Source organism: Aquarana catesbeiana, linkage group LG03 (genome assembly GCF_042186555.1).
Source record: "Aquarana catesbeiana isolate 2022-GZ linkage group LG03, ASM4218655v1, whole genome shotgun sequence".
NCBI classification, from domain to species: domain Eukaryota; kingdom Metazoa; phylum Chordata; class Amphibia; order Anura; family Ranidae; genus Aquarana; species Aquarana catesbeiana.
Window position 1 is genome coordinate 332,890,700 of NC_133326.1, and position 19,696 is coordinate 332,910,395.

Consider the following 19,696-nt stretch of genomic DNA (forward strand, 5'->3'; position numbering starts at 1 on the left):
GCAGGGACACTAGGGATTTCACACAAATACAGCAGAACAGAATACTTTCTCTTATAAGTACATGGTACAGCAGGCACATATCAGGAATATGAAATGTTGGGGTAACAAACACTTTAATTCCCAACCACACGCCAGATGGAAAACGACAATACAAGCAGCACTGGCTGGTGAATTGGATGAAACTATTTAGATTGAGAGGTCGTAGGCAGAACTGAAATGAGATTTTCTGCAGCATCAGGTATGTGCTAACAGCTTATGTTGTCAAATTCCTTCTACTGCTGGAATTTTTTTAATTTTATTTCAAGCACATGTGCACTTCAAGGCATCAGTAAACATAAATTAAAATGTATTTAAATTATTTAGTGATATTTTTAGTAGATTTTCAATGTAGAAGATATTTGAGATACACGGTTCTGTAGGAGATTCTTACACATAGCTAACTACCTATCCAAGAAACCCATAAAAGAATATTACCAACTGCCTCTGGTAGTCTTTTTTATCCTAATGTAGTGACATTAGGGTTGAGAGAATTGAGTGGGATACTCCAAAAAAAACAGGAATTATGGCTTACAGCCTTAGGTATTCTATTTAAACAAGCTCATTAAAGTCTGTGCTTGTAGCAAACAGTAGATTTCAGCTTTAAGGTAGTAGTAGCAATGGTTAACTGTAAACTCCTTTCTTAGAGCCACAAGAGCAGAGTCCCTTTAAGCAGAAGATTAGATGGACAAAGCTCGTCAGGGCACCAGCCGGTGTCCCCTTTACCTAGACCCACAGCTGACTCTTTAGCACCAAAGGGGTGGTAACAACACAAAGGTCCCAAAGATCTCTTAGAAGCATCTGTACTCACACAAGGCCCAAGGGCAGCTGGATGCCTCCTTCCAACTTCCAAGGGACACCTTACTCCAGAAATACCAGACTAGATCTTCAGCGGACAGCCCCCCTCAGTCAGCTCTTTTTCTAGCTCCAGGGTCTTAGCATCCCAGGCCCTCAGGTCACCCACCTGAGGCCTCACAACAGCAGATATACTAGCATTGCCTGGAAGGGCAGTGTGCCCTACAGGCTGGACTAATCCTCTCCAGGAAAAGACCCAGAGCCCAGTGTGCTTACACAATATATACAGTCTCTCAGCATGCCTTCAGAGCCTGACTCACTGGGATTAGCCAGGGCTGTATCAATATTAGTGATGCTCTCTGCATAACTCCACACCTATGATCCAGAAGCGTCTCAAGCTCTCTGGAGACACAGGGAGCGATCAAGCTGGCAGAAGCTGAGCATACTAAGCAGACCTAACTAGTGGAACACAGCTATACTGAGTATAGTGAGCAAACTATGCTTTTACCCAACAAACAATCACGGCCATACTGACTACAGGGTGGCAACTAAATTTACCTATCAAACACATACTAATTTCATCTATCTAATCCTAGCACCTACCTAGGAGGGTGGTACACTAAAAAATAGCATATGTATTAGTTTCTTTGAATAATCAACGTTATGAATAGCTCTTTTATATAAATTAATCTCTGTACTAGATCTATTGGTCCTTTACAGTTCCAACAGGTGTTTGTGCAAAAGCTGAAAAAGCTTCCAGGTTGTATCCAGGTTTTGGAAGAATGGAGTTGCTTAATTTAGGGGAAATAATAAATATTGATTCATGTGACTTTCCAAATCTTTTTGGCTTACCTTGCTTGTTGCAATGGAAAGCGTCCTGTAATCACTGGAGAAAGCAATACTTTCAATGGGTTCCTTTGCATCCCAGCATTTTTCAAGTTTACATTCTGAACCCTTTATGGAACATGACCACAAAATGCCTTCCTAGAAAATACATACAAAGTAATCATGTGAGTAAAATATATATCATTGGATATAGGAAACCATCACTGAAGAAATGTGGAGGCTGCCATTGTTGACCTCTCATTCTGAAGATGCCAGCTGCCTGGCTGTTACAATGACCTAATAGACTCAATAGTTTGAGTCACCGATCTAAGACAGGTATGCAGAGAGGTATTGTTTTGACTTTCCTGATCTGTATACTTGTTTTAGGTTAGTGGCCCGTAAAGTATTGAAGCCAGAAACAGCCAAGCAAATAGCTCTTTCTGAAGGGGTTTAGAAGGGGCTTTGAACTGTGTGCATGAGCTTGCTTCTAAAATTGTTTTAAAATGCTTCCGAAATCTTTCAGAATTAATTGACAGGTGCATTTGACCTACAGTTTACCTACTATGCGCTGCAATTGAACGGCTAACAAAAGCCTATAGCTCAAATATTTAGAGTACTGCTTAATCATTGGTTCATGGTGCATGATGTCCATCAATTTTTTTGTTAATTAAATATCTGGTGAGAACTCCGTAAAGGGGATCAAGATACAAACATGCAACAATGCCTGACAAATAAGTTTATCTACATAACCAAACATAATCTGAGCGTGTCCCTTAGACACAATTTAATCAGTGAGGGCACAGAGTTTGATAAAATGGTTTGTCTTTTTTATAAGGACATTGACCTTTTGTTTCTGGATTAAAGCATTGTGAAGTTATTCGCCAATAAAATAAGGGGATCAGTGCTCCTGCAGTAGGGAATGGGATACAACTATTAAGCAGTAAGCAGTATGTGTGTGGGGAGCTTAAACATACTGTATATAAGTAAAACTCTTACGCTTCCAGCTAAGTAGAGTCCATCTTTGTAAAGTGCAACAGTGTTAATGCTTCCTTTCATATCAATTCCTCTGGGTGATTCATCTGAAGAAAAACAGAGTTTATGCAAGTTAAGGGAGCTTAACACAGAAGTGTATAGCTTAATAGATAGCCCAAATGCATATATACAGAACTGTGCAAACATTGCGCCATCAAAAAAAATCGAAATCCTATAATGGTCAATGGTATTTTATTATTTTAAGAGTATGTGTTTTTAAACTGATGTTCCATATATACATTATTTTTACTATATACTGTATATTATATGTCAAACGGTTCCTAGAGCACTGTGGATTAGCTAAAAAAAACAGAGAGAAGCTACCAACTTAAGGGCTTGCTTTAAAATTTGGATAGTCATTCATCCAAATCACTTGCATGTTCAGGAGGTGACAAGGCCCAGACAAAACAAAAGCGATTTCAAAGTCTATGGTTATTGAGAGTCCTCAGTGTAAACCCTTCAGAGCCAGCCATGACAGTTTATAGTAATGTTTGTGGTGTAATGCTCTGAAGAGATACAGAAAAAAGTCAAATGTTGATCTGGTATTTCAACATTAATTTAATGAAATTATTAACAAATTAAATTAATATGTTAGACTATTAGCTTTCAAGTGGATTGTTTATTTGCTGTTCAAGAAATTTCAAGAAATTTCCGTTCAAGCTTGATTATTTTAAGTAAACAAAATATAAGTTACAATGTAATGATTAATTAAAATTTTGTATTATTTTTTATGACTTTCCCAGAGTCTCCTCTGCTCCCAGGAAGTGTGCCTAAAGCCAGTATTTTTATGCACTGGAAAAGCACAGACTCTCATTTGCATGCCAGGTATTCTGTGCAACCTGAAGATGCAAACGTTTAACTAAAAGGTAAACTCCCTCAATAACTCAAGTTTCAGATCTGGGGGAACACCAATGGCTTCAAACACCTATGGGCTTCTTTTACCTCTTGAACATTGAGTCTTCCTTCCACAAGCCAGTAATGTAAATGACTTCCTCGGTTATTTGTTCAAAATACATTATGCCACATCACCACATTATGCCACATCACCATTTGGCTTTTTAAGCTGGGCAGTACAAAAGATGTCAAATATGTTCCAATTGGCCTTCCTCAAAGATGTCAAATATGTTCCTATTGGCTTTCCTCAAATATGTCAAATATGTTCCTATGGGCCTTCCTAAGAGATAATCAATTTCTGCTTCATCTTTCTTACATGGAGTCATTCTTTACATTTGGCAAATGTTTTAAGGTACCTACAGTATATTATAGGTGATCCTGTAACTATGTGGTCACATTTGTGCTTCTTTATTCTTTGATGAAACAACAGTTATGTGTACCTTCTTTCCAACCTCCCCTTCCAATATAAGCCAGCAAGGCTATATTAGCAGAGAATCAACAACAAAATACATTATTTCATTATATTTTTAGTAAAAAGTCTGGAAATTATGTATTTTACCTGCCGTTTGCCAATCCATTGGGCTAAGGACTGTGACTATCTGTGTCTCTGGGTTAATGGACAGTAGCTGTCCTCCTTTACAGCCCACGTACAAGTCAGACGTTGCACTCCAGCAATGTGTATTGGGTTTAACAAATGGTTTTCGTAGTTCTTTTGGCTTAAATACAAATATAAAATAAAAATGTAATATTAGAGAATACTCTAATGCTTTGATACACTGTTTCCAAAAAGCTTTACCTGATGTATTATTTAAGGAACAAATCAACGTATAATAAGAATATAAAATTTTAAATAACATATTTTTTTTCTACTCTGACCAGATGCACCAAGCAGAGCTAAGCAAGCACCCTTTCTCAAAGGCATATCTAAGCCCCAAAACAAAAGTTAATATATTGCAGCTTACCAGTCCTTAGCTTTGTGGCTGTATTCGTTTTTTTGCAAGTTTATCTCTTAATTTTTACCTGGGAATCCTGTAAGTAACATACTTCCTGGCCCTTTGTGGCTATACTCATTTCTCTACTGTATCTATAGAGGCAGTCAAGGTTGACACACAGGCTGAACTTCACACATCTGCCTTTGTTGCTTCTAGTTCATCTCATAGGAGGTAGCATGGACACTGCATTTGTGGCACAATCTATAGGTATTTGCAAAAATTCTTAGCCTGAAAAAAAAAAACTATTGCAGTAACCACTGTTAAGCTGCAATAAATTACATTTTTGTTTTGGGGTTTAGATACATTTTAAAGGGTATGTTAACCATAGAACTGTTGGTGCTATATAAAGCCTGTATAAAAATAATAATAATAATAATAAAACTGATATTGAATATATGCATGGTTTTAATATTTCTTCTTATAAAGCTCACCTACTATTTCAATTTTCATAAGATACCTGGGGATTCTGTCAGCTCTACTCATTTCCTCTTTCAATCTGACCACACTAAGCACAGCTCATGTGGTCAGTTGGCATCACAGGGCTTGCTGATCGGAGGTACAGCAAGCCTGTACTCTCGTAATCAGTTTTTCCGCTGCCCCTCCTTTTTCAGCCCTGTCCTAACCTACTCTTTACAAAAGTAGAAAGGAAACTATTTGACTATACATAGACATTAGGAAGCATAAATTTGTGTAAAGTTCTTTTGGAATTGTCTACTAAATACTATATACTTTGAACATTTAAAAATAATGTGCATGCAAATTTATCTGAAGCATGCTGTAATACTTTTAGTGAATTTATGAGACAAATTTGAATGTTGAAATAAGAAAATAATCTACGGAAATAAAAAATACCACACCAATACCAGACCAAAATAACAAACATATATAAAGAATTCTCTATGCTCTTCTGCTAAAAAAAAAAAAAAAAAAGACATTATGCTGTATAGGCTACTACTGGTATGGACATAACTACTTACCATGAATACTTCTGCTTCATCACCCAATAAACCCGCAATGGCTGGTACTGGCATCTGAGGTCCAAGGTATGAGAGTTCAGTGTCAATTTGAGAAGTAAAGTACTCATTATCTGCATTTACTGTACCATCCTCATTAGGAAGTTTAATTAGCCTGTTGGTTAAATGCAGTGTTAAAATGGGTTGAAATGGCAAATGAGGTTTAATGTAGATAAATATAAACTTATGCACTTGGGGCTAAGAATATGCATGCATCATACATACTAGGGAGAGTGCAACTGGGGGAGTCAATGGTGGAGAAGGATCTAGGGGTTTTGGTAGGTCATAAGCTTAATAATAACATGCAACACCAAATTGCGGTTTCCAAAGAGAGAAAAGTCCTTTGTTGTATTAAGAGAGAAAGATATCATTTTACCCTTGTACAAATCATTATTAAGACCTCAACTGGAATATGCAGTTCAGTTTTGGGCATCGGTTCTCAAAAAGGATATCGTGGAAACTGGAGAAAGTGCAGAGAAGGGCAACCAAACTGATAAAAGGCATGGGTGAGCTCAGCTATGGGGAAAGATTAGAGGAACTGAATTTATTCTCTCTTGAGAAGAGGAGATTAAGGGGGGATTTGATCAACATGTACAAATACATAAGTGGTCCTTATAGTGAACTTGGTGTTGAGTTATTCACTTTAAGGTCATCACAGAGCACAAAGGGGGCACTCTTTACTTCTAGAGGAAAAGAGATTTCATCTCTATATACAGAAAGGTTTCTTCACAGTTAGAGCTGTGAAAATGTGGAATTGACACCCTCAAAAGATGGTTCTGGTCAGCTCAGTAGATTGCTTTAAAAAAGGCCTGGATTCTTTAATAAATGTACATAATATAACTATGTACTAACATTTATAGGTAAAGTTGATCCAGGGAATATCCGATTGCCTCTCAGGGGGTCAGGAAGGAATTTTTCCCCCTGCTGTAGCAAATTGGATCATGCTTTGCTGGGGTTTTTCGCCTTCTTCTGGATCAACTGTGGGTATAGGATTGAGTTTATAGGATTGTATGATTTTTTATTTTCTCTTTTATTGCTTGAACGAGATGGACTTATGTATTTTTTCCCTATTGATCATCTGTGGGACATCCTCAAACAGAAGGTGGAGGAACGCAAGGTCTCTAACATCCACCAGCTGTCGTCATGGAGGAGTGGAAGAGGACTCTAGTGACAACCTGTGAAGCTCTGGTGAACTCCATGCCCAAGAAGGTTAAGCCAGTGCTGGAAAATAATGGTGGTTACACAAAATATTGTCACTTTGGGCCCAATTTGGACATTTTCACTTGAGGGTGTACTCACTTTTGTTGCCAGAAGTTTCAACATTAATGGCTGTGTGTTGAGTTATTTTGAGGGGACAGCAAATTTACACTGTTATACAAGCTGTACACTTACTACTTTACATTGTAGCAAAGTGTAATTTCTTCAGTGTTGTCACATGAAAAGATATAATAAAATATTTACAAAAATGTGAGGGGTGTACTCACTTTTGTGAGATACTGTATGTCAGGTTTCTGGGGAATATCGTGGTTATGCCAGTTTCAGGTCTATGACTTGCTAAGTAAAGTGAAGTAAAAATAGCAAGACTGGTTCCAGAGCCAGTACGTCAGAAAACAAGTCAGCAATTGAAGCCTCTATATTTTTACCCTGATGATGTTCCTATATACTGTACGTAGCTGTGATTATTATTAGCAGCTCTATTTGTTAACACAAGTATGCATTTTTGTTATTACAGTAGTGCTTCTAAGACAACATATAAGCGGAAAGTGAGTCATACTTTTCTTTCAGGTGATACACTGTGTCACATACTTCAATGTTCCACACAGTAACAAATTCCTCACTACACAGGCATAGCTGATGCCAATCACTGGGGTTAAAGGTCAGACTGGTAAAACTGCAGCTGTAATATGACTTGCTGCATAGAGAAACGCCTTCTTGCCAATTCCTGGAATTACAAAAAAGAAAAAAGTTACATATAAACCCATTCATCAGCAAGGTACACGTTTTATGTATAAACACTAAGAACAGACGTTAACTTTGGATAATCTAGCTAAGCCTTTTACATGCAGATATATTTTTGCTTTAAAATTGAATTCCAGGTATGGCAATTTCTACATAGTAACATTGGTCCACTCTGGACTTGATTTATGCTATACAGTACAGGTACTCCTCACTTAACGATCAGGTTCCGTTCCAACGATAAGGTCGTTAAACAAATTGGTTGTTAAACGAGGAGTCACGAACAAGTAATCAATATTTTAGGCATTCTTAACTACTGTACTCTACTGTATTGTGAAAAAAGGCCTAAAGGCACAACTCCAGCTCAATAACGTTGTTTTAATTTGTATAAGTACAGAACACTAACGAAAATTCTCGAAATTGTCGTTAGGTGGGGAAAGTCTGAGGGGTCGTTAAACAGGTAAGTCGTTACGCGAGGAGTATCTGTATATCATAAAAATGTCTACATCTCAGTGAGCAGTACACAAGGTCAGATAAAATCCAAAATATTGGGTGGGAGCACCAAAGGAGGTACAAAAAAGGAGACACACGCCACAATTACATCCCATGGGTGAGCTGCAAATCCCTCAGGAAAATCCCCCTTACATATTTTCTTCTATTTATTTAAATGTTAATACCACATCTATCTACTGTGTTTGAAAAAAATCTATGCTTCCCACCATGTGTGCATGCCAGCCATTCCCACAGGGCACCACTCTGACGTGACATCATCACGTCACATTTAACCTCTCCTATATACTGTATGTGGAAGGAAATATCATGTCACTATCTGGTGCACTAGACTCCCTTTGGATGTAACTACCAGGTAAAAAAGGTAGGATATACTTAAAGAGTATGTAAACCCAACATTTCATATTCCTGATATGTGCCTGCAGTACCATTTACTTGCATGATAAAGTATCTGGATCTCTCTGTACTCTTGCCGCATACACACATATACTGTATATTGTATACAGTATATACAAAAATGTTTTACCTTTCATTTCTATTTTAAAATGAATGGGTTGTTTTACAAGGTGAGGGTTTACATATTTACATATTGATATTGACATATATTGGCTTTCAAGATGTGCATAGTTTATAGTCGTGACATGTAAGACGCATTGCAATAAATCACAGCACACCACAACCATTCAAAATAATGTCACAACGCCCCAATGCAAGCAACGTTCATCATTGCAATGTGAGGGTGCTAGTGAAGTCTACGTTTTCCTCCCTCCCAGGTCTGAATGTTCTGACAAAGGTTCTAACTCTTCCCTTTTCTATCCAGAACAAAATAATCATTCACTAGAGATACACCTCCTAGGAAACAAAATCTGAAACCAAATTTACTGTAAAGCTAGCCATAGACTGCTTGTTTTTTTTTGATCAGCTGAACACAAAAAACTAACAGTTTTCATCCATCCACATGTGAGGTTCAGCAGGACTCTTCACTGTCAAAATACACTGATCAGTGGCTGCAGAGAAAAAGGTTCCAAAAATCTGAACAGGCATGGGCATTCCTATATATCGAAAATTCGGCCTGTCCCTGCTCAACTGGTCGAATTTCAATCCATCTATGGCCAGCTTAGGCTCTTGTCTATTGCTGTGGACTTGTATTACAATTTTTTTTAGAGACTGACTAAATCCCTTTACATACATATCTCAATAATATTTCTTACCAGATAGTAAGCATATGATCAGGGATAGATGAATAACTAGCTAAATAGTATCCAGAATGACTAAAAGTTATTGCAGAATATTCCAACTGTGCTCCATCTGCAAATTAGAAAATCATAGAAAGTCAGTTAAATGAGGAGGTGAAAGCATAAGAAAAGGCACAGTAATAACTTGCTAAAATGACCACATAGAATTAACAATGTACTTAATTTCCAATGGTGACAGAGGGGCAGTAAAAACAAGAAGCCAATGCCTGAAAGAAGGCTTAAAGCCTAACTCCATGTTTCTTGATTATTTAAATAGCTTGTTTGGACCAAGCTGGTCCAAATAGACTATTTGCTTTACTAAAAGATGTGCCTACTGGAAGCGCTGTGTCAACTGTATGTAGCATCAGCTACGTACATACAGTATACACCACTGTGTTCTGGCAGCGGGATGGGGACGTCCTGTCCCCCTCTCAGACTTAAAAGGAGTCCAAGGTGAGCACTGCTCAACAATTTACAGGAAGTATTGTATTTCATTAATGAATACAGGGCTTCCTCATGAGTATAACAAGCATGTTTTACTGCATATACAGACTCATTTTACTGTTGTGAGTTTAGTAACACTTTAAGTTAATACTTGCCTCCAACGTCCAATGCCCACGAGGTCCCTCACCATCATCTCCTTCATGATTTTTTCCGGTCTTGATTGGCCAGCACGAGGATGTAACTCCAGTGCATTTACAGGAGTTCAGTCATCTCAGCACACAGGCACTAAACCAAAAATGTAAACTGATCTGCATGTGCAAATGTACATTTCAAAGAATGCAAACAGGCAGATAAGTTTACAATACAAATGACATTGTATTGGAAGTGGGACCGAACCCTTTTTCTGAAAAAAGAAGGTAAACCAAAAAATGGAAAACCATATTCAGGAAGCAAAGCAGAGAAGGGACTTTTCATTTGAGGGTGAAGATCCACTTTATGATGGAGGTATAGGCTAACCGTGAGACAAGTGTTATTCAAGCAGAAGGGCAGTAAATGTGTAAAATAAATGCAACATTTTTTTATCATCCATTGGAATACCTTTTAGTTCTGCTCTTTTGACAAGTCCTGGGAAAGTATACACATAAATGTTTGGTTGGCATTTCTGGTTAGTAAATGCCACCACTTCACTGAACGTATTTACAGCAAAAGCTCCAATGCTCCCTGTTGGACTTTGGAGCAAAGTCTGTTCTCTTGTTTCTATGTCAGTAAAAATGATAAAATTTCCACATGGATGGCACACGGTATTCTGATTAATAAAGGTGACTTGTTTTTCATTAATTCCTTGTACCCATCTGAAAAAGAAAAATCATAATAAAAGTCAGTCTGGTTTAATTGAAAGAACATTTTATCAGCAGTAGTCAATATTTTGTGAATAAAGTAGGAAAAGGTATGTCAGTGGCTTGTTCAGGCCCCATCAAGATCTCTATGAAATAGAGTGAAGATTCAACATTAGTAAAATTACAAATGTAAGACCACTGGGACTGTACAGGATTAGTGGAATAGTTGCTTCCTAATACATCCCAGCAAGGAAACATAATCATTTGGACGGAAAATACTGCTTGAAGCAGACCTTCACACACCCCCCCCATTTTTCTTTTTTAATCCCTGTCTACCTGGTTGCGGGTCCTGCACAGTTAAGATGCTCACCCGCCCAGGGGATCCAGCGTTATCTTGCTGAGATCCTCTTCTCCGTTGTCCCCCACTCAGTCCAGCACTGCCATCTTCTTCAGTGACGTCATTGGAAAGCTGCTGGCTCTTCCAGGTTCAGCCAATGGCTATCCAGCCCCTCCTCTTTTCTCAATGAAGGACTAGTCCTCCTGGAATATGTGATGTACATATCCCAGGAGGCACAGAGGGCAAAGTATGAAAATGGTAGAGACCTCGTGCTAAAGATAAAAATGTGCAAATATTAATTGGAGCTGCTCCCCTAAAAGTGCAATGTGCTAACTTTAGAATTGAAGTGATATGTGGTAGGGGGCGCTGATGAAATGTGCAATGCAAAAATCCTATGAATCATTAATATACATTTGTGGTTATACAAACATAATAAAGTGCATAGTGCAAATTGATAAATAAAAGAATAAATTGGTGAAATAATTAATACAGTAATAAACATATAATAATATTGGTGATGAATTCAAATGGTCAAAACAACCCAAAGTCCATATAGATTCTTATGCCGCGTACACGCGACCGGACTTTCCGTCAGAATAGACTCTGACGGTCTTTCCGATGAAGTTCCGCTAAAACGGACTTGCCTACACATGATCACACCAAAGTCTCATCGTTTAGAACGCAATGACGTACGACGGGACTAGAAAAAGGAAGTTCAATAGCCAGTAGCCAATAGCTGCCCTTGCATCATTTTTGGTCAGTCGGAATAGCATACAGACGAGCAGTTTTCCCGATAGGAACTGATTCCGTTGGAAAGATTTGAAACATGTTCTATTTCTAGGTCCGTCAGAATTTTAGAAAGAAAAAGTCAGATGAAGCCCACACACGATCGGAATGTCCGACGGAATGATTCCGTTGGACCTTTTCTGCTGGAAAGTCCGGTCGTGTGTACGCGGCATTAGTGTTGTGATTCTTATCCATATACCGTCACCAAGGCTAATCTTTATAAATATCACCCGATGAGTAAATTGGCTACTCACCAGATGGACATGACCTCTTTAATTAAAAAGAAGGTCACAACAGGCAGTTTGGATATATCATCGCATCCCGGTCACGTCACTTCCGGTTTTCAATCACCACAGCGGTAGAACGCACGCCAGATACCGAGCGGAGGCTGGGCGGCTGCGGATCATACACCCAGTGTTATGCCCCATACACACGGTCGGACTTTGTTCGGACATTCCGACAACAAAATCCATGGATTTTTTCCGACGGATGTTGGCTCAAACTTGTCTTGCATACACACGGTCACACAAAGTTGTCGGAAATTCCGATCGTTCTGAACGCGGTGACGTAAAACACGTACGTCGGGACTATAAACGGGGCAGTGGCCAATAGCTTTCATCTCTTTATTTATTCTGAGCATGCGTGGCACTTTGTCCGTCGGATTTGTGTACACACGATCGGAATTTCCGACAACGGATTTTGTTGTCGGAAAATTTTATATCCTGCTCTCAAATTTTGTGTGTCGGAAAATCCGATGGAAAATGTGTGATGGAGCCTACACACGGTCGGAATTTCCGACAACAAGGTCCTATCACACATTTTCCGTCAGAAAATCCGACCGTGTGTACAGGGCATTACATGCTGTTATCCCCAGTGCCGGGAAAAGGCACCTTAAACTGTGAGCAGCCATTTGGCTTTTTGTTTTTTTATAAAACTGTATCACACTATGGTCCCGTTTTATGTTTATCTTTAACGGTCTACCTGTGGTGGAGAGGAGAATGCTATTGCAAAGATTTCCAGCTACAGCTCCATTGGTTTATCAGCAAGTTCACTGATATATCCAAACTGCCTGTTGGGACCTTCTTTTTAGTTAAAGAGGTCATGTCCATCTGGTGAGTAGGCAATTTACTCACACTCATCGGGTGATATTCATAAAGATTAGCCTTGGTGACAGTATATGGATAAGAGTCACAACACTAAGGCCCCATTTACACCTAAGCGTTTTGTATCTTGAAGCCTCAAGCTGCAAAACGCTGGAGGGGAAAAAAATCAATTATTCTCTATGGAGATGGTTCACATCTCCACTCCAAAACGCCTGAAGCCAGAAGCTCCAAAACGCCTGAAGCTCAAACAAGTTCTGGAACTCTTTTTTTAGGCAGATTTGGGCATTTTTCTGCTTTTTACATTGGTGACCTTTTGACCTGTACAAAATCGGTGGTGTTTGATCGCTCAGTTCTCAGTGTTAGAGCCAGCGGGGGACAGATGTAGAATCGGCTAGGCAAGTATGATTAAAAACAAATCCAATACTTCACTTTTAAACAATGCACATTTCCAGCCTTGAATGAATGTCTTAGCACAGATATAGCGGAAGGATGACAGAGGCTTTACAGTGCTGAAGTTCACAGGCTGCTGATGAGGGAAAAAGGAGAGAATATCAGGGAGATAAGATACTCTCCTTGAAAGTTTAGGGCTCCATTCACATTAAGTGTGACTTTGATGTGACTTTTGGTGTCATTTTGATCTGACTTTCTACAGATCACAGTCGAATCAAAAGTCACACCAAAGTAGTGCAGGCACTTTTTCAAAGTCGCACCGATTTTAACAGGTGCCATTGAAATGAATGGGGTGCGATTTGTCATGTGACTTTGATGTCCAAAGTAGCATGACAAATCAAACAAGTGTGAATGGAGCCTAAAGCCGTCCATAAACTGATTGATATGCCGCCGGTTCAGCTAGAACCAGATGAATTGCGATCCATCTATGGGCAGGCTGGTTGTACTGAAGTTGATCCATCAACCTTTCAGTTTTTTGTTTTTTTCATTTAATCACTGCCAGTAGCTATAGCTGCCAGCAATGATCATTGTATTCTGATGGCTGGAAAACCTCTGTCAGAATACAACAGCTCCGTGGGAGTGATTCTCTAATCAACACTGACTGTGTTAATGGGGGAATTGAGCAATTTTCTTCCATTCTTTTCTATGGTTGAAGGAAAGAAAATTGCATAATGTATGGCATACCTTACTCTTTTGTGTCTCCCAGGCAGCAGAGTTTGTCCTGTCACCTCCCTAATCTGTGTTCCCTTGACACAGTCTGTGTCATTCCTCCACCTCCCCCCTCAGAGTGTGCTGATCGGACTATGACGGCTCTGAGTTTAGGCACAGTGCCGAGAATAGAGAGAAACTGAGCATGTGCAGAGTAGGGTGAGCCTTACTCGATACTCCCTATGCCTGCATGGGTTTCCTCTCACACTCCAAAGACATGCTGGTAGGTTAATTGGCTCCGGTCTAAATTGGCCCTAGTATGTGTATGTATGAATGTGAGTTAGGGCCCTTAGATTGTAAGCTCTTTAGGGCAGATACTGCTGTGAATTTACAGTATATATGTAAAGCACTGTGTAAGTTGACGGTGCTATAAATACCCAAAATAAATAAATAAGAAATGTAGTTGCCTTGAAAAAGTATTCATACCCCTTGAAATTTTCCACATTTTGTCATGTTACAACCAAAAACGTAAATGTATTTTATTGGGATTTTATGTGATAGACCAACACAAAGTGGCACATTATTATGAAGCGGAAAGAAAATGATAAATAGTTTTCACATTTTTTTTACAAATAAATATGTGAAAAGTGTGGTGGGCATTTGTATTCAGCCCCCTTTACTCTGATACCCCTAACTAAAATCGAGTGGAACCAATTGGCTTCAGAAGTCACCTAATTAATACATAGAGACCACCTGTGTATAACTGAATCTCAGTATAAATACAGCTGTTCTGTGAAGTCCTCAGAGGTTTGTTAGAGAACCTTAGTGAATGTACAGCATTATGAAGGCCAAAGAACACACCAGACAGGTCAGGGATAAAGTCGTGGAGATGCTTAAAGCAGGGTTAGGCTATAAAAAAATATCTGAAGCTTTGAACATCTCACGGAGCACTGTTCAATCCATCATCTGAAAATGGAAAGAGTATGGCACAACTACAAACCTACCAAGACATGACCGTCCACCTAAACTGACAGGCCGGGCAAGGAGGGCATTAATCAGGCAAGCAGCCAAGAGGCCCATGTTAACTCTGGAGGAGCTCCAGAGACCCACAGCTCAAGTAGGAGATTCTGTCCACAGGACAACTATTAGTTGTACACTCCACAAATCTGGCCTTAATGAAAGATTGGCAAGAAAAAAGCCATTGTTAAAAGAAAGTAAACATGTGGAAGAAGGTGCTCTGGTCAGATGAGACCAAAATTGAACTTTTTGGCCTAAAATCAAAAAGCTATGTGTGGTGGAAGCTAACACTGCCCATCACCCTGAACACACCATCCTCACTGTGAAACATGGTGGTGGCCGCATCATGTTGCGGTGATGCTTTTCTTCAGGAGGGACGGGAAAGCTGGTCAGAGTTGATGGGAAGATGGATGGAGCCAAATACAGGGCGATCTTAGAAGAAGACCTGTTAGAGTCTGCAAAAGACTTGAGACTGGGGCGGGGGTTCACCTTTCAGCAGGACAACGACCCTAAATATATAGCCAGAGCTACAATGGAATGGATTAGATCAAAGCATATTCATGTGTTAGCATAGCCCAGTCAAATTCCAGCCCTAAATCCAATTGAGTATCTGTGGCAAGACTTGAAATATGCTGTTCACAGACGCTCTCCATCCAATCTGACAAAGCTTGAACTATGGGCAAGAAGAATGGGCAAAAATGTCACTCTGCAAAGCTGGTAGAGACATACCCAAAAAGACTTGCAACTGTAATTGCAGTGAAAGGTGGTTCTACAAAGTATTGGCACTGGGGGGGAGGGCTGAATACAAATGCATGCCACACTTTTCAAATATTTAATTGTAAAAAAAAATGGAAGACCATTTATCATTTTCCTTCCACTTCACAATTATGTGTGTTGGTCTATCACATAATAAAATCCTAATAAAATACATTTACGTTTTTGGTTGTAACATGACAAAATGTGGAAAATGTCAAGGGGTGTGAATACTTTTTCAAGGCAACATAAATCTCTCCTGCTGCCCATGCCACAGAACACCACTTAGTTGCCGAGTTGGCTGGGAAGCTGACACTTCTGGGAGCACCAATCTCCTGTATCTTGCATTGCTCTCACTGGTTCCTTCTGCCAACTTCCACATTACTATAGGACATAGTAGTGATGTGAAGTCAATGACCACTACATAGAGATGTGGGATATCTGCATTCCTAGAAGTGTCAGATTCTCAGCAGCATTTAGGGGACAATTCCTCAGCAATTTTTGCTGTGATTAGTGTTTTTTTGCACTTTTTTTTTTTTTTAAGCAAATTTGTTTTTGGGCAGATTTAAAAACGCAAAATGCATAATGCGGCAAAATCACAGTAAAAATTTGGTAAAAACACACTACATGCTTTTCTATTGAAGTCTTTTGAACCAAAAACTAAAAAAAAGCACCGTTTGGCGTTTAAAAATCTCCCTGACCCTTTCCAAAAATGCAGAGGCACAAAAATGCATTGATGTGAATGTGTTCCATAGGAACCCATGTTAGAAAAATGTCTTGCATTTCTGCAATAAGCATGAAAAAGCACATTGCTGTGAATGGAGCCGTATGCCGCGTACAGACGATCGGACATTCCGACAACAAATGTTCGATGTGAGCTAGTTTTTGGAAAATCTGACCGTGTGTATGCTCCATCGGACATTTTCTGTCGGAATTTCCAACAAATGTTTGAGAGCAGGTTCTCAAATTTTCTGACAACATAACTTGTTGTCGGAAATTCCGACGCACAAAATTCCACGCATGCTCGGAATCAAGCAGAAGAGCCGCACTGGCTATTGAACTTCCTTTTTCTTGGCTCGTCGTAGGTGTTGTACGTCACCACGTTCTTGACGTTCGGAATTTCCAACAACATTTGTGTGACCGTGTGTATGCAAGACAAGTTTGCGCCAACATCCTTCGGAAAAAAAATCCACGATTTTGTTGTTGGAATGTCCGATCGTCTGTACGCGGCATTAAAGTGTATCTAATGCCTTTTTTTTTGGTGGTGAGTGGTTGGTTGCTGTATATGTCACCACTAGATAGATTAAGGGCTGGTTCACACTAGATGCAGTGCCAATTCACAGTGAATCCACTGCAAACCCGCACCGCATCTAAATCGCAAACCTGTTCATGCGGACTGATTGTGGAGTGTATGTTAAGGTAACGCAGGTTGCGCACCAAGTTGCTAAACCCACTAATTCTTTGTACACCACCATGTTTCCTGTATACTGGCCTCTGATTATAGCAAAAGCATTCAGGTGTATGCAAAGCCAAAACTTTTATTCCACTTTTTGAGAGAATGTGGAAGGATTAGAACCTTTGAAGATTTGTATTGCTGTCTTTGTCTCTGCTGGAGAGATTCGCTCTCATTAACTTTGTAACCAAAACAGCAAATGCTGGGTAATCCAATGTCACCAAAATGAGAAGTGAGGGTAAATCTTCCAATGGGGACCTGTTCTGGTGACAAATCTATTCTATTCACTTTGTAAAGATTTACTCTCGCTTTCTGTTGTGCCTCCAGGACAGGAAGTGAAGTGAAATCTCCCCAATGGGACACACACAGCAAAACATACACTTACAAATGGTTTAACCTTGGGATGCACTGACACCAGTTTTCTAAGACTGAGTACGGGTACCAATACTTTTTCCAAGTACTTGCTGATACTAATTACCAATTTCTATTTTTAGTGCCATGTGACACAACAATAAATGAGCTAATATATTAACAGGTTCCCGACCGGCTCGCGTACATATACTACAGCACAATGGCACCGCTGCGCGCAACCCGTACAGGTATTGGGTTCCTTCAGGAGCCTCCAGAGGGCGCGAGCGCACGCCCGCTGCATGGTGGGGCCCCGATGCACGTGGCCCACTGACACGATCGCCACCGGCCACGCACGATCGCATGCACGAGTGCCAGCACGGGGATTTGTGTATGCAAACACACAAATCCCTGTGCTGTCAGAGGAGAGGAGACATATCATTTGTTCCTAGTAAGTAGGAACAGCAAAATGTCTCCTCTCCTACTCAGTCCTATCCCCATACAGTTAGAACACACTGAGGGAACACACATTTAACCCCTTGATCGCCCCCTAGTGTTAACCCCTTCCCTACCAGTGTCATTTACTCAGTAATCAGTGCATTTTTATAGCACTGATCGCTGTATAAATGTCAATGGTCCCAAAAATGTGTCAAAAGTGTCCGATCTGTCTGCCCAAAATGTCGCAATACTGATAAAAATCGCAGATCACCGCCATTACTAGTAAGAAAAAATAAAAATGCCATAAATCTTTCCCATAGTTTGTAGACGCTATAACTTTTGCACAACCCAATCAATATACTGTTATTGCGATTTTTTTTTTTTTTTTTACCAAAAATATGTAGAAGAATATATATTGGCCTAAACTGGTGAAGAAATTTGTTTTTTTAAAAATATTGTTGGGGATATTTATTATAGCAAAAAGTAAAAAATATTGTTTTTTTTTTCAAAATGATTGCTCTTTTTTTGTGTATAGCGCAAAAAAATAGAAACCGCAGAGGTGATCAAATACCACCTAAAGAAAACTCTATTTGTGGGAAAAAAGGACGCAAATTTAGTTTGGGTACAGCATTGAATGACTGCCTAATTACCATTTAAAGCGATACAGTACCAAATTGTAAAAGGTCCTTTGGTCAGGAAGGGGGTAAAACCTTCCGGAGCTGAAGTGGTTAATCTAATACTAATTTTATGTGGTTCTGTTTATTTTATTATTAAATAATTATTATACTATCTATTGCGCTTTGAATTGCAATCTGATTCGCATGACATATGAACCAAGCCAGCTTTCTATGGAGATAGTTTACATATGTACAGGCCGGCTGCAGTGCGATTTTTAAAAGAGTCAGGTGCGATTTTCAGTCCAGTTCAGGTGCGATTAATAGTGTCATGCGCTTTAAAAATATGCACAAAATCGCACTGGACACTTTTTACAAAGTGTCCATTTTCATCTCCCTATAGAGGAGACTCTGACAGGTCTGTCTCAGCACAGGGAGCGGAGACGGACCTGCCATCCGCCTGCTTAGTGGGGATCAGTGGATCGATTGCCCCTCTGAGCAAAGCGGAGTCCACCGGGCGGATTGCCTGTGTAAAAGGGTGGTGGTTAGGGTCTGCGTACTTGAAGGTATCGGTTTCACTATTGGAGCATTTGCAAGAGAACAAGTAAATGCTTAGTATTAGCACAGATTTCTGTGCAACACTAGTTTAATCATTTTCTTCTCAATCCAAAGAAAACTAAAAAAAAAGTTTTGGCTTCGTGTAACCTTTTATTTTTAGAGTCTGATCACAAATTTAGTGCAAAAATAGAACACAAGTTAAAATAAAATAGTACAATAATATATTTATTTACAGAAGTTTATAGAATAAAACAAGGAAAGTCTAGGGGTGATCAGAGGTGATCTGATTGCAGAGAGAATAGGGAATGCTGTCAGCTGTGTAATTCTATTAGATAGAGCTGACATTTTCAGGAAAAGTGGATTTGAGTGACACAGACATTTACATAGGAGCTGTCTGTCCATACCTCCCAACTTTCTGAGATGGGAATGAGGGACACCTATCATCAAAAGTATGCAGACATAGGACACGCCCCTTGCCACACCCCTTAAAGGAGAATTGTACAAAAAACTAGATTGGTTAAACCCACAAGTGCTCTTTTTTTACCACTACTATTCATTTATATTGGCTTGTGGAAATTACAAATGCAGCAATTTAGAAATCAGATGAAAGGTTTAGCGCTGGG

The 19,696-nt window shown here is 39.5% G+C and overlaps 1 protein-coding gene across 1 annotated transcript in view; it reads right to left on the minus strand.

Annotated features, from left to right (window-relative positions):
- Positions 1–19,696, minus strand: part of CFAP43 (cilia and flagella associated protein 43) — a 130,102-nt gene that overhangs the window by 110,090 nt on the left and 316 nt on the right. The window contains exons 2-8 of the mRNA XM_073620531.1: positions 10,330–10,583; positions 9,265–9,361; positions 7,362–7,529; positions 5,552–5,702; positions 4,142–4,298; positions 2,653–2,735; positions 1,684–1,815 (exon numbers count right to left, since the gene is read on the minus strand). Of these exons, the coding sequence (XP_073476632.1) occupies positions 1,684–1,815; positions 2,653–2,735; positions 4,142–4,298; positions 5,552–5,702; positions 7,362–7,529; positions 9,265–9,361; positions 10,330–10,583 (1,042 nt within the window). The remainder of the gene's footprint in view (positions 1–1,683; positions 1,816–2,652; positions 2,736–4,141; positions 4,299–5,551; positions 5,703–7,361; positions 7,530–9,264; positions 9,362–10,329; positions 10,584–19,696) is intronic.